The sequence below is a fragment of the Brachyistius frenatus genome, unplaced genomic scaffold, assembly GCF_029030835.1.
Source record: "Brachyistius frenatus isolate BFR_SWC_R1_liver_20210118 unplaced genomic scaffold, ASM2903083v1 Contig_4, whole genome shotgun sequence".
Taxonomy (NCBI): domain Eukaryota; kingdom Metazoa; phylum Chordata; class Actinopteri; family Embiotocidae; genus Brachyistius; species Brachyistius frenatus.
Genome location: NW_027210603.1, coordinates 2,004,490 through 2,020,553, shown reverse-complemented (window position 1 = coordinate 2,020,553; position 16,064 = coordinate 2,004,490). Strand labels below are relative to the sequence as shown.

Here is a 16,064-nt window from a genome sequence, read left to right as displayed (position 1 = left end):
AATTATGATAATTTAGTAGGCTGACATTAATATCAAAATGAACATCTTTATTTTAGTTTTAAATAGAATAATGGAAACATAATGTAGCAGCGTTGGTGTTTAAATTAATCAAAGTGTTCACATCTGATTTGTTTTTTTACCATCTACTAATATTATTTCTTTTCTTTTTTTAAAAAAAGGTTAAAATGGCAAAATACATGAATAATAAAAACTAGGCGCCCTTTCACCTAGTGGCTATAAAAGAGGTACAAATTAGTGCACCAATGTTTGAATTTACAACTCTGGAACAATTTTTTTTTTTGGTATTGTCAGTTTATGTTTTTGCAGTTTGTGACTGGAAACTACAACTATCTTTTCTTAGATCATATAGTTTTTACTGTGTCACAGTCACAGTTTAGACATGTCTCCTTTTCAGAGCCCAGATATTTATCCAGCTTTTAAATATCATTCCTCTGCAGCACGTTTCTATCCAAGGCTGCTGAGACATTTGAAAACATCATCTACGTGTGTGCTATAAGGACACTTTAAAACACGTTAGGCACCGAGAGGTGACGACGAACACGTACTGGCCGAGCTTCAGTGGTCCCACGCTTCAGTCAGGTCAGCTGACCGGGGGGCGGGGGGGGGGGGGGGGGGGTCTACTGTCCCCTCACTGTGTCCTTCTATCTCTCAACCAGGTCATCAGTGTCCATATCGTTCAGTAAGTACATGTCCGTGTGACGTGACGGTCCTATGTGCAACTGAAAGAGAGAGAAGACATTTCATTATTAGTGAGAAACGTCCACAGCCGGTTAAACTCATCACATAAACAGTTGAGCATGATTTCACCAGTCAAGAGGACAACTTCAATTTTAAAAACAACCATTTGTGTGTTCGCAGAAAATTCAAGGTCTAAACTACACACACACACACAACGACTTGCTAAGTACACAGATTGAGCTCATTGTGACGGCGTCTGTGTTACTGCAGCTCATTTTCTGTCACATTACATATTTCGTTATTGGAATATTAAGAGAAAATCTCAGGAATTGGCAGATAGCAAGATGATAAGCAAAATTAAATATTTACTTCAAAACATCAAGATCAACACCCTGTTTTCATTTGATTATTTTATAATTACAGATTAATTAACGGTGCTCACCTTGGGTCAAAGTGTTATTTTCCAAACTCAACTTTCCTCATTTAATCCTGGAAAGTCCTGAAAAAAAGCCTTTCTATTGTCTAATGTACTACGAGGGAAGTTACTGTGACTTTATGTTACATGTTGTCAACAAAAACTGGAATAATTTGTGTTTAAACAATGTTTTAACAATCCTTTTTCCATATAATTTTTCTTTTTTGCAACTTTCAAATTTTAGGTTTTCTCTTAATTTAGATTTTTGTTCTATATATAAACCTTCAGTGCAGAATTTTTGTCTCTGATTCTGCCGTAGCTTCTCGTTGTGGCTGTAAAACTGATCAATTGTGGTAATAAAAGGAATCAAAACCCCTGTGAAATGACTCATTTCACTATCTTATGAAATACATTCAGTCTGATAACATTTGGAAAGTCTATGTTAGCCACATGATTGAATTATTTTATTTATTGTCTTTTAAGTTTGAACCAGAAGTCTCTGGTGAGAATGCTCAGTACGCATTCAGTGGGAACGTCTCACCAGACATCAGATGGTAAAAACGCCAGAGATTTATCTGGCACTTATTGGCTTAAACCACATTTAGTAAACTTGTTTAGAGAGGGTGTTCATGTACATGTAAGAGTCCCACTCGAAAGGTTTAAACTAAATTAGCAGTTAAAAACACAAAGATCACGAGTCCTTCTGGAGACATTCGGACAGAAGACGCCAACAAAATGTCCATGTATCCATAACTTGCATTTATTTTGGACACATGGTGTGCTTCATCCAGCAGCAAAGAACAGACATTTTTTTCAATCAATCCCAAAGAGCAGAAGTGAGTGCAGACATTACTACATTGAAGTTCCCTCTGTCACAAATGTGCGTTTGTCATATCGAGGTAATTGTAATCACACCGTATGAGCCTGAAAAATTTTTTTCATCACCTCTATGAAAACTTATGAGAACTCTGAACCAGAGTGCTGAAATTGTACCGGATCCACCGTACCAAAAAGAACATTTAAAATTAGAACAACTTCTGACAGAAACTGAGACCTGAAACTGTGTTTGTTGTATGAATGCTGCGCTACAGTTCATTTCCAGTGTATTAAACAGTCATTATGTACATCCAACTTAGGCAATATTGAGTCAGGTGCTTTAGTAGATCTCTGTTTAGTGAAGTATGCACAGTTTAACTTTAAAATTCAGTGTTTTTGTGTTTGCTGCTTTCTACTCTGTCAGAGAGAGTGTAGTGTTGGGAATCAACTTCCTGAAACACTGAAGATATTTTAAAAAGACATGACGTCCTTCAATAGTAAAACTGATTTGGGAAGTAAGTATTGTTTCCACTTCCCACAATAGCTTTGCTGCCTTACCGGGTTAAAAATAAAATGGTTTATTTCCACATCAGGCTACTGTTCAGATTATTTTATATTCAGTCAGATTTAGAGACTGATAAAGACTGACAGTGTGAAAGCTGAGTGGATAATACAGACACAACAGAAAGCTAAAGAGGAAAGGATGGCACTTAATGATATAATATAATGCTAAAAAAAAAACTTTCTTCCTAAATAGCATTGATTTGTTTTGTTTTTTCTTGGTTAGGTTTTTTTTTTTTAATATATATATATATAAAAACAGCTTATATAATCATAGTTTAGCTAAAGGATTTTAAAAATATATATATATAAAAAGTAACTAAATAAAAACTAGCAAATGGAAAATTAGCAATGCTAGAAAAACAAACATTTTCCTTCCCAACGTTTTCTCCCTGCCATCAACTGACGACTTTAAACTGTTCACAGGCAAAATAAACCTTCACAGTATAACATTAGGAGGGGTTCAGGTCACTGTGCAGAGTGCAGGACTCTGGAGCTTCATTACATATAAATGCGTCTCTATTTGAATACTTGATGACTGTATTTTATTCTAAGCTCTGGAACGACAAAATGTGCAGGTCACAGTTGGGACGGAGTCGTATGCTGTACAGCCTGTAAAAGCCTTCAGACACAGACGTGTGATTATGGGTTTTAGAAATAAACTGGACTCCCTCTGTAATTGTTTTGACTTCTTCATGGCATTCACAATAATCCTCACTATCATATTTTTATTCAAACACAAAAGCAAATCTTTCACATCTCTCTGCATAGCAGTTTTAAATATCTTCCCGTGAATTTGTCAGAAATATCAACCACATTGTGATAGAACAAATATAATCACAATACGTTTCCAACATCGCTATCATGTGTCTGTCAACATCGTATATCCTAAAGCTCTGCAAAAACATGTGCGATAAAGACGTTAAGTCTGGTTAAAAAAAAAATAAAAGTATTTTACAAATAACCACTTTCCACCACAGCTCTGACGGCTGAGAAGGATTAAAGCAACTCCTGCACACTGCTAAAAACGATTAAATTGTATTTATCTGATGAGCTCACTTCAACTGGAGTCTCTGGCGTCCTGATCACTGAGGCACTAAAAGAAGTTTTGAGAACGAAGCTGCAATCCTTTTAAAAGCGGAGCAGTTTGCTTCATTAATTATCTGAACTCTTCATGAGTCGGCTCCACACCAGGTCAATAAACAACAAGGTGACTTTCGGACAGCAATGCTCCTCCATTCAAGACAATTTTTGCAAAATGTGACCTAACAATCCGAAGCTTAGATTTAAAATCCTTTTCTCTCAGACTTGGCTGCATTAACCAGACGTTCATGCAGGACTCCAACACAGTGACACACTAAAGTATATGCATCATGCATGCATGATGCTGAAAAGTGTTGTTCAGACATGTTGGCTCATAACTTAAAAAAACAAAAAACAACAACCTGTAGGCAAAACGTTTGTTCACACAATCAGGGCTGGATATCATTTGAAGCTTTTTAGTAGACGTAATAACAATTATATTATCTTAGAAATATTCTTAAATCATTAGAAATGTTTAGACTGGAGGACACTGAGGTAGAGCGAGTGGAAATCATCGTACAGGAAGACGGGCTTCACATCTGTAGGCTGAAGGACATTAGAACAGACTGGGATGTGCTGAAGTAAATAATACTGCTAATACTGGTAAAAAAAAAAAATATCTAATGAAACACGAGAATGAATGTGGAAAATAAAAACCTTAGGAAAGGGTTGGTCAGCTGTTATTCAACAGAAATGCAACTACTTTCATACAATATCTGTTATCTGTGGTCAATGAAAAAAAACCTGATTGTTTAAAATGATCTTATTGTTATTCTCTAATTCTTAAAGATGAACCAATCATGAATAGAACCGTAATTGATTGTAGGTGTATTTCATGTTTCACGTGTGGCCAAAACTGAAGCTTACATAATCAAACTAACATAGCATGTCTCTCTAAAATCATTTGCTTTACTTGTTCATTTTTTAACGTTAATCGATACCCTCCTAACGTTTTCGCTCTTCTGGTGTATTTCAGGTGTATTTGGGAATAATGAAATACTGCCATCTAATCTGCTGTGCTGGTGTCGTAGGAAGATGTTTGGGAGCCTACAAAGCTTCAAATGTTGATATCCAGCCCTACAAAAACATAAACATGTGTCTTTAGCAGAAAATGTACTTTCAAGATCCTACATGATCTTAAGAAGTCCTGGTTGTGGACAGGTCTGTCCCAGAGGAAAGAGAAATGCTGGTGGTTACTGTCGTGTTCAGCTCTAGGAGTCGTACTCAGACGGCTCCTCTATGAACACAGCAGGTGGATTGCTTACCCTGCTGCCAAAGTCCAGGCAGGAAACTCCCAGGGCAACCAGACAGTGCCATGCCTGCAGACAACGAGGAGAGAGCAGCAAGTTCAGACACAGGGAGGTCTGGGAGCACTTCAGCATGTCGTATTAAAGATTCTGATTATTGGAAAATTAATATTCAAGATAAATACATACAGTCCCTCCAGGAAACTGTGATCTTGCACAATAATTACTGCAATAATGAACACAATTTCAAGCAATCTCCACAATATGTGAGGGAGCTTCTAATTTTACAAAAGAGTTTTACGAAAAAAGGTCATTAACAGATGCTCTGCTGAATGTATTGTGGCATAAAGTATTACTTATTACTCTTTATCAGGTAGTGTTTAAAATAAATGATAAGTTTACGTAAATAAAACCCGCTGTAAATTACATCTCAATTTTGCAGCAATCTGAACTCACCAGGTATCCTACGAAGCACAGGTAGGCTATGGTGAGGAAAGCAGCTAAAACGTAGAGCAGCACGCTGTTCAGCGACGTCACGTAAACAACCACGAAGTACATGTTGATCGCACAAACAACCAGGATGATGATGCCTCCCAAAATCTTCCACACCCTGGAAAAAAAAAAAAACAGACACTTTATTAGACCGCTGGGAAACTGATTATTTTTAACAGTCTTCTGATAAAACGTCTCGTTTCTGCAGATTTACCAGAAACTATCCAGAGCCACAGTGTTATTGCATCAGAATCCTATTAGTCACACTATTGAGTAAATTCCTGGTTTGCGCAACTCCGTTCTGAGCCGTCTGAAAACAAACAACAACACGCGGACAGCTTCAAACCGAGCGATCTGTCGACATGTGAATAAAGTAAACTGATAATCTCGAGCAAACAAGCTCTGTTTCATCAGACGACAGATTCTCCAGCTCGCTGTCCGACATGACGCCATCATGCCTCTCCCTTCCTCTTTGAACACTGGAGTGACATCAAACTACATCCTGTAAATGCAGCCTGGAGTCTGGATTCTGTCTCGCTTGCTTTTATTTTTGGTGAAGAACAAACGATTGGCCAACAAAGGACTTCCATAATTTTGAAAAGCCTGAAGTTTTGAGGACCGTGCTGCTAATTCTTTGGATCATGTTTTATTGTTTGACATGTGTTGTTTGTTTATGAGTGTATGAGGCATGAAGCTCTCGCTGCTGGAGGTGATCATCCAGTCAATTAACAGTACAATACATAGTTTGTACTCTCAAAGTGTGATGAACGGAGGTTTTAGAAATTATACAGAAGATATAAACTATTTAACATGAATGTATTTTACTCACAATCCGTTGGCAAAGTCGTTCATTATGGACTTCAGACTGGTGAAGGTCAGAATTGGGATCAAAGCAAATGGAAGCTGTTGATGATGAGAAGAGAAATTACAGTGAATATTGGCCAAAGTTATGTACAACACAACAGGACCATGTATGTTTTGTAAAAGGGCTTAAATGCAGAGGGCTTTCTCCATAACTCTGTCTGACCTGCATGCTTTGAAGCACGTTGAGGAAGTCATTCATCCCCGTCAGATGCTGAACATCCTGGAAGATGGCTACCAGCAGCGTCGGCGTGATGGCGATGGAGCGCGTCAGCAGCACCCGCGCAAAACGAGACCAGCTCAGGTTCAGGAAACCCTGAACATTTCAAAAAATGTATGAAACCACAGTGAAGCTCCACTTGTACCTCGAACGTATTATCAGCAAGTTTTTCTCACCTCCATTACAAACTGCCCAGAGTAAGTGCCAGTCATGGTGGAGCTCTGTCCAGCTGCCAGAATGCCGATAGCCCAGATGTAGAGAGCTGCAGGGCCAAAGAAACATCCCAGGACCACTCCCTGAACACACACACCCACAGAGACGGCATTATCTCATTATTCAAAACAAGTACATTTGTTTGTGAGCTCCTTGAAGGACCCTTACACCACTAATCTGTGTGATTAAACCTCCTCTCTGAACTGAGGGCATGTACAAACTGTCATAGCAGGCAACACGCACACATACAACTAATAACATCAATAATGACTGCATTCCCTTTAGGGGCTCCACCATCAGTGACCTCATCTTTGAGATGCAGGTAAACAGAAACACGACTTGATGAGATCATCATTTATGTCGTTAGCAGAGCCTGTGATTTTTCAGCTTACAAGAGTCTAAATGTTTGCCACAATAATTGGTTTCTGCAGTTTGTGTTCAGAAAAACAACATAAAAAAAAAAGAAGATGAAATCGGGGGTTAAATTGGAATTTTTTTTGAGGAGGAGGACTTTTGTCCATTGAGGTTGAGACTGGTAAAACTGCAGACAGTAGAAACAGAGACTCTTTCTTCAGTAGAAAGTAGTTCCAGAAATAGAAGACGTATTATGTTGTTATCCTCCCGGTATCCTGTTTAGCCAGTTTGTATCTTAAGAAAAACATCCGTGTTCTTTCTTTACAGGAAATTATGCAACTTGTGTGTCACTCTCAGCACAACTGCAGCTTCATCATGCCACTAAATGAGCCTCCCAAATCTGTTAAATCACCAACCTCTGTTTTATCGGTCTTTATCTGTCTCTCTTTACCTTTTTACAGCTGTGAGCACTTGCTCCACTTCCTCTGTGCCTCGCTTGCATTTGTACATCAACAGCACAATCTACAGTGTTAGCTTTTATTAAAGTGCACAGATTTCATTTTCATGAGAAAGAATTGAGCACTCAGGATGTGTCGTTGTCGTCATGCTGACCACACGTACCCCTTTGTAAATGTCCACCTCCAGTGTGCCGTTGTTGGGAGGGAAGAGGCCTTTGTGAGGGATGCTGGTTCCGTTGCACATGTCATTCTGATGGCAGAAAAAACAACAACAACAGACAATTAGCAACAGCTTAAAATGACACATTCAGCAGTGATTGCTACAGGCTTCATGCTGTATACTCACCACTTCCTGATTGGTTTTATTGTAGAAGGCCTGAGCGAAGACTGCGACCACAAAGACGTTGATGAGGAAGGAGATGAAGAGGGCAACAGATGACTCGATAAAGAAGTACTTATTGGCCTCTTTTACATCCTTCTTGTTTTTGCGATCAATTTCCCGAGACTGACGGAAGAGGGAAAAACTATCAAATCTCATAATTTACTAATAAGGATGATATGACGAGAAATTTTTCAAAAACAACATTCATGCAGAGAATACACGCTACAGTATATGTTTCTAACCTTGACCAGCGCTGAGTGCAGGTAGATGTTGTGGGGCATGATGACGGCACCTACGATCCCCACTGCCTGCTCCAGCTGCAACGGCCCGCAGCCCGAACAGTACGGTACAAACATCCCCTTCAGCAGCTCGCCTTGGTCTGGCTTCACCAGCACATACTGACGGCAGGAGACACACAGGGAGACATGTTAAACACCCATGAAACACAAACACTTGAATTATATTGGAAGTCGGAGGGAGGCCTACCTCGTAACCAAAACTAATAGCCATGACAGTGATCAGAAAGCCAAAGAAAGCTTCAAGTTTCCTCAGGCCTGCAGAGATATTAAAAATGCGTAAACACAGGGATGCAACACTATATCGATAATACTCAGTGGTTGTATGTCTGTAAATTAGACCTTCATACCATATTTGTCTAAAAACAGGAACACAAATGTGTCTGTGATGGTGATGAGAACTCCTGCCCACAGCGGGATCCTGGAGGACAGAGAAGGAATAGGATTGTTTTGGTTTTTTTGGTCAATAATTTATTTTTGTAAATCTGTAAAAATGTGTACATTTTCCATTAACAATCATGAAAACACGTTACCTGCCCACAGAGAGAAGGTTGAGAGCGATGGCGCAGCCGATGACCTCCTGCATGTCGGAGCCGATGATGGCCAGCTCGACCATCAGCCACAGGATGATCCGAGGAACCTGAAAAAACAAACAACTGAAGATGTAAAGAAAACGAAGCAGAGCAGAACATTTGAATCCTGTCTTCTTTACGTTCTCAAAATCTATTCCACAAATATTTAAGAACACGTAATAAAAGACACAGCTACAGTCATTTTACAGGCACAGCTCCAAAGAGGAAGTTTAGATGAGTAGCGAGCACTCACGGTGGGATACTGGCGGTTGCAGACCTCAGCCAGGTGCATCCCTGTGACGACCCCGAGGCGTGCAGCCAACCTCTGCAGCAGCAGCCCGATGATGGTGGCTCCAAGGAGCACCCATAGGAGCTGAGGAGGAAAGACTCAATCAGCGCTACATCCTGTGACAGTTCAATTTGAGCAGACTGCCAAATTAAAACGACAACTTCCAATGTGAATTTGTTCGTTTGGACGTTGAGATGCAATAAAAATAACATTCAAAAGTGGTATTACAATTAAAAAAAAAAAACAGCTAAGTACAAAATACGACCACGCATATATATGCTTTGAAAAAAGAAGAATTAAACACTTTAAGGAGAAGCAGCAAAAAAGATACAGCATGTATCTGGGTAAACGCCTTCCTCAAATATGGAGTGAAAAGCTTCAGTAGACAACAGTCGTCCATAACTCAGCAAAGTAAACAGCCGGTTTTGTTTTGATCACCTTAAAGCCAGCTTTAGCTCCAGACTGCAGGTCAGACTCGATGTTCCCTGGATCCAAATAAGCAATGCTCATTAAAAAGCCCGGTCCAGTGAAGGCCCAGAGTTTACGGAAACTGAACACCTGAGGGGAAAGCAGCAGCATTTCATTCCTAGTACTCGGACTTAACTTAAAATGCTACGTATTTAATTGTGCAATTTCATCTAGGTCAAAATCCATTTGGTGTTTTTTTCTGATTAGATGACATGAAGCGGTGGCTGTGAGGCGGTACCTGGTTGGGACTCTCTGGAATGGGCACCTTCTCCTCAAAGTAAGTGGAAAAGGGTTCGTCCTGGGCCACCGGGGAGGCCGGAGGAGAGATGGAGCTGTACTGGTTGGTCTGGACTCCATTCTCCTGAGGCGAGTCCTCTAACAAAACCCAGGAGGAACAACACAGGCACTCTGATTAGTGTTGACCGAGGAGAAAGAGGAAGTTATCCATGGCTAGAGCTGCAGTATATCTTTCCATGAGTTGTAAACCAAAGTGATTCGGGTGCCATTAGAGAAAATTACTTTTTTTAAACCCAGAGCTTTGTTTTTAAAATGTTGACCTCATTCGCTTAATGGCTGAGATTTAGTGATGTGGAATAATCACAGCTACAGAGTCCTGTTGGCCACGCAACACAAACTAAATTACCTTTTGAATTATGGCACCTGCTTTACATGCATGAAAGTTTAATGTGCAATGGGGAAGAAGCTGGATGCAGAGTGCGCTGCTCCGAGAAACTCTTTGATTTCATGTGATTAATAAGAAAAGATTTTTGGACATCAGCAACAATTCTCCAACAACATTCATGTCACTTTGATGCTTTTCAGCAAATCCTAAACCAAACTCTCCACTTCAGCTCAAAGAAAACAAATTAGGTCAAAGTTGAGATTGACACCGTTTACATAATGATTAAGACGGGAGACGTGCCAATGTGATTAAGGGATTTTTGTTTTGTTTTGTTTTGCAACTCTGGTCTTAAAATTATACGACTGCAACTTAAAATTTCCTCCACTCACATTTAGCTAAGCTGAATTTTAATAAATCACGTTTTAAAAACAGACCAGGAATCGTTAAGGTTTGACTCGAGACACGACAGGTGAATGAATCTTTACAGCTTTCTTCGATTAAACAGTCAGTGTGGACTCAGGAAAGGAGCTTTATTACAGGAACTGTACTCACTTTGGAAGATTAGATACATAAACTTCAGTGCTGAAAACAATTCAACGACTATCATAAACCTAGAAGTGATTTAGTTTAAGACATTAAATTATATGTTTTGTACTCTGCCAGCAATAACCTGCAATTACCTCTACATTATTCACTTGAACCCAGCGACTCCACAAACATGTTACACAATAAAGGAAAAGGACTACATGACTTCTTCAATATATAATTATTGTTTAACATGGCCTTAGAAAAGGCCTGTAAATGCAGCGTTTTACTCACGGAGTTTGGACGTTTCTTTCCTTCCTCCCTTCATCTCCAACTCACTCCTGGTCCTAAAGTCCACTATTACCTAACAGTGTCTCAGCTTTTATATGACCCTGCCTTCATCATCTGTTTTTTTCTTTTACATTAGATGTCTCAGCGACACTCTGACGTCGTGTTTCTAAAAATGACCAGTGAAGGGAGAGAAGGAAAGAGGACGCGCAGTGCAAACATGTGTGAGCAGGATCAATAAGATCCCGCCCTTTATTCACACACAACAAAACCAGCACTCACAGTTGCAAAATGGCAACTGAATAACTCAATCCTAATTATTTATTATTAGTTCATTATTAAACCAACTCCAGGATAAGAAATAGAGAAATAACAATGTGTCTAAGACGTGTTGTGTGGGACTTTTCTAAGTATAAAATTTAAAGTAGCATAATGTTTTACGCAGCTCCATGAGCACACAGACTGTGTTTGCAGCCTTGGTTTAAAGCCCAGAGTGTTTAATGTTGGACAACATGGTGAGTTGTGACTGTAACGTATCTGTTATCTTAAGCAGTTACCTTCCATGAGGTCTCCGTCTTGCTCGGCCTTCATCAGGGCAGGCTGAGGGATCCCTGGGAACTTGAGGGATAAATATCAGCCGCCCTGCAAAAAAAGACAGTTACATAATCTCAGTTAAAATAAAAATGTTTTCTTTAATTTAAAAGTGAAACCAATTATTGTGCTACCCGAGTGACGCCTTTGCCTGTAAACGAATAATTATCAAGGTTGTTGTTTTTTTTTAAGTGAAGGGAAGTAAATCCAACATGAAACATGACTGCAGTATTCGTTCCCCTTGTATTACAAAAATATAAAAAAATTCACAAGTCATAATGAAGTCAAAGGCCACAATATTCATGAGAACCTTCCATACGAAACCTCAAGTTGACCACCGACGCAGGAGTTTCACTTCCACTACCAGCCTCAACCCTCTTGTCGAAACGAGCGCACACTCATTAACTGAATCTAGCACTTCCTTCACTTCTGACCAAAAATATGAAACGCAAAACATCAGCCCACAGGGACTGTGGCTGTATTTGATAAAAGTGTGTTCTCTGATAAAGAGAGTGTAGGTCACATGACCGTGAGATCACATGAGGTAAAAGACGACCAGCCGATGGAGCAGCTTTTCCAACGGTCACAGTTTCCAGCAGAGTCCCACTTCCTCCGCATGAACATGCGCTCGAAGCAACGTGCCACATCAAAGTGGCACGGTCGTTGGCACGTCAGAGGTAATAATTAATTTAACACCATTAGAAGTGGGTAATAATATCATAGCTACCAGCAGAATGTGGCTTGTTTCTTGTAAAACCTAAAATGCCCCAAAAATAAAACGTGAAAACGAATCAACCTTTTCCACTTTCTTTGGAAAAAGACAGTTTTTTTCTAATAAGACTGTCAGAATAAGGTCATTTGAGCTTCTCTGCTGTGGGTCAGTACATTGTTCGACACTGTGGTTTTTTTTTCCTTCCTCTAAAGACTGAAACTGAGCTTCTTGACTTTCCCTCTGCTCTCCCTCTGCATTGTTATCTTAGTAATCCTGCCTGTGATCGTATTCCTGGGAAAAGGCAGCATTCACTGAAGGGAAACGGTCACATTCAAAGACACAAAAATGAGCAATGCTCTCAAAAAGACGTCTCTGCTCCTCCTTGTAGGATTAGTAGAGAAGCATTTCGGTTTCAGAGAGACAAGTTGCACAGCCAGCTAAATATCAATCCAATATATTTTTGCATCCTTGTTGAATTAAATGAGTAAAAATTGAGGTTGGAGTAAAATCTAAATGTTTTTGCAGCCTTAAAAGTAAATTTTAATGAAGTGTGCAGCCTTGTGAAATTGTCTTAAGGCCAGGCACTGACCTATTTGTCATGTGCTCTCATGGTGTCACAGTCAGCAGGCACAGTTACCAAACAAACCACAGAGATCATGAAAAGGATGTCTGAAATGATATATGCCTCAACCCAATGTGGATTTACTCTGTGAAGTTATTATAGCTAAAATAAATACATGATAATCAATTAATAATAAACCCGTTGTGATCCTAATCCAGTGCAAATTATCCTGTTGTTTTAACACCATGTGGAGGAAACATGGTTCAGGTGCAACAGTTTCTGCATAAGTTATCGTTTCCAAAAACTCAATCAAGTCCCAACAACTCTCCGTATCTCCAGCCAACGACCACCCAGCATGCTCTCACACACACACACACACACACACACACACACACACACACACACACACACACACACACACACACACACACACACACACACACCACCGTGAACCGAACAGTTGTCTGACTTTTAAACTTGCCCTTCAGATATGAAAGAGGCTTTCTCAAGTCTGCCTCATTAAGTTCCCTCTAAATCCTGTGTGACACGTTGCTTTTACACCTCAACATATTTTAGAAGCACTTTGGCATCACGGTATGTGTTGTCCTGGATTACAGTCGTGGATTGTGTAACCTCCATGAACAACTAAACGTATGTGGTAATAAAAAGAAAAAGGCGGACTCCGACAAAGCTTTCAGTTAAAGACTTATTAAGTCATATTGAAACCACATGAAATCCTAAACTAAAGTAGTGCCTGTATGACATGCGTCTGGACACCATATCCTCGTGTCATCATCTACTAAAATCATATTGACTTTTCCAAATGTTATAAAGTTGGATTTACCCAGCTTGTAGATGGAAATCTATCGAAGTGGTTGTTCTACTAACATCACACAGTCACCCATTCATTTAACTTCCCCTGAAGCTGCAATGAAAAATAATGAAACCTAATCTGCACAAAACAGCTTCTACTATCACTAAATCTATGAACACTCCCAAACTGACAAATGATTTCTAAGGTTACACGCCTCGAATCGTGTCCCTTTTAGACTTTTATACCCCGAGGAGAAAAGAAATCTCAACACTGTAAAACAACAAAAGTAAATCCACAGAAGAAAACAGTTTCTAAATGTTAAATCCGACATGAAAAACTAACATTTGTTCCTAATAAGTATGAAGCTCTGGTCGACGACCTGCACTGACCATTTCTTATTATAAATCTGAAAAGAATTAGCAGAACAAGTCATTCTTACTATTTTCCAATGACAACTCAGCAGGACCATCAAATCAAATAAGACCTTTCACATCCAACACAACTGGGTTCAACACGGTGGAACAGGCAGCTGCCAAGAATCAGGCTGTCACATAAACTGGTCGATCAAGAACACGCACATGACTCATTTACCATCGACCCTTTAATGCCGTTCCAAAGTTACATGTAGTATAACTTAGCGTTGTGCAGCTTGAGCGGTTTCAAAAGGTCCAACCACAAACAGAATAAGCCAAAATCAGGGTGGAAATAAAGCACAAATTAACTTCAGTACGTGTTTTGGTTGCATAAATGACATGGCCACAGCACCAACATTTCTTTTGTAAATGTACATGATGGGAGGAGAACATGTCCGTAGCATAATTATCATGCCAGCTTTGAATGGCCATAAAGAATATCACAAGTTCACACTTTTCATGTTCACCTGACTCACAGCTTCAGTCATCACTGTCAAACCCCGTTTAAATTCAGGTTTTCTAGTTAGTTAGTTTCAGCTAATTCGTTTCTGGTAAAGTGTCAGCGTACAGCAGGTGACTGAAGAAAAGATTGAGCAAACAAACAATGCATCTTAACAAGTTATATTAAGCTTTGCTACAAACATTGCTGTGAAAACTGATCACATTTACTCGGTTGGGTGAAGTCGTTAGAAAACACTGACATAGTGGTTCCCTGTGCATGCAGACATCACATCATCATGCTTGTGTTGAAATACCATATCCTGGCGCCCTGTAGTGAAAACACTTCACCATTAACATCATAAACTCCACTGAGAAATGAACACAAGAGGACATTATGTTCATTCAGTCTCTACGGCTGTAAATTATTCACTCCAGCACAGTGTCTCCTGTCTTATAAGTGAAGTCAGGGAAGCTCTGAACTCCACCAAAGTTTGCCAACAAGTTTTTGTTTTGTTTTAAGTTAACAGGTGAGTTACGTCTTATAGTCACGCACACTCTTGAATAGTTTGAGCAACCGTATGACAATGGAGGAAGTAATAATCAGTATTAATGGGCCAACTCCATAAAGCGTCACTTGATGACGTCATCAACCCACGATGCCGCTCCGAGCTTTGAACCCTCAATCGACGTGTTTTCCTGATCTCGACCTCAGGGATCCCGGAGGGTAACGTCCTGTTGAAGGCTTTTAAATCAGCTGTAACTGATATGAAACTGAAACAGTGTCAGTGAACTTTAAAGAGTGAGAAGCCAAACGAGAAAACTCCGTTTGACCTCCCGTCCTGTTGACTGATTGGGAACCTACCAACAGTTTAACCTCTCAGATGTCCACATGAGAGCAGCTGTGAGCCTCGTAAACCCTCCCGACTGACCCGATGATACAAGACAACACGTGAACTGGTCCTGTGCGAGCAGGCTAACAAGTTTCCATGATGTATTAGCTGTCCGCTAACGTTACCTACACCAAAGTAATAAAACATTTAAACAAAACTCTTACCTGTGTGCACTTCGTGGGAGGGTGATAAAAAAAATAAAAGATTGCGTTTTGATCTTTACGGTTGTTTTTAAACTGGCACCATGAGTTTAAAATGTTAAGCTAGCGAAACACGTTATCGGGCTAAAATCGGGTAAAGTCTCTTTCCATGTCAAGTGTAGGTTCACGAAACACTGCGCATGCGCAACAATCCCACACGGTTCTGATTGGTGGAGCGCCGAGAGCCGACGAAGCCCTGAGCGCAGCCTGGCAGGCTGGTCCTGGGCCGAACCGGTCCAAGTAACGGACTACAGTACTCTTACTCTTTTATTGTACTCAAGTACATATTTGAGGATACTTGTAGTATTTCCGTTCTGTACTATTTTATACTTCCACGCCACAACATTTCAGAGTACATTTTACCACAAATACAAATACTGTACTTTTTACCCCGATATAAATTGTCTGACAGCTTTAGTTTGCTTTCCACAATATAATTTGAACACCCCAGCATTGACTCTAACCAGTTTATTTATTCATGTATCTATTATTACCATAACATTTCCACTGCAATTAATTGAGCTGTATTTTTTTTTAATTTACATTTGTGTAGATGTGATTTTTTTGGGGTTCAGATTCA

General features: G+C 39.7%; 1 protein-coding gene across 2 annotated transcripts; it reads right to left on the bottom strand.

Moving 5' to 3' along the window:
* Positions 1–497: 497 nt before the first annotated feature.
* Positions 498–15,604, bottom strand: slc11a2 (solute carrier family 11 member 2). Of its 2 annotated transcripts, XM_069709667.1 has the most exons (17): positions 15,449–15,604; positions 11,419–11,503; positions 9,665–9,801; positions 9,397–9,516; positions 8,923–9,042; positions 8,631–8,737; positions 8,448–8,518; positions 8,288–8,355; positions 8,044–8,199; positions 7,766–7,924; positions 7,583–7,669; positions 6,571–6,690; positions 6,341–6,490; positions 6,143–6,216; positions 5,278–5,431; positions 4,840–4,893; positions 498–740 (listed from the first exon to the last, which is right to left on the bottom strand). In XM_069709667.1, the coding sequence occupies exons 2-17, from the start codon at positions 11,450–11,452 to the stop codon at positions 663–665; spliced, it is 1,689 nt and encodes a 562-aa protein (XP_069565768.1). In that variant the 5' UTR covers positions 11,453–11,503; positions 15,449–15,604; the 3' UTR covers positions 498–662. The 2 variants fall into 2 exon arrangements, with proteins under 2 accessions (XP_069565768.1, XP_069565777.1); XM_069709676.1 differs by lacking the exons at positions 11,419–11,503; positions 15,449–15,604 and adding an exon at positions 10,868–10,969.
* Positions 15,605–16,064: the final 460 nt, after the last annotated feature.

Bases quoted from the DNA above. Each gene is read 5' to 3' on its own strand.
- slc11a2 (XM_069709667.1), bottom strand. From the start codon at position 11,452: ATGAAGGCCGAGCAAGACGGAGACCTCATGGAAG. The intron at 6,491-6,570 runs GTGAGAAAAACT...TGAAATGTTCAG, and splicing joins CTGGGCAGTTTGTAATGGAG to GGTTTCCTGAACCTGAGCTG. The intron at 6,217-6,340 runs GTCAGACAGAGT...CATCATCAACAG, and splicing joins ACGTGCTTCAAAGCATGCAG to CTTCCATTTGCTTTGATCCC.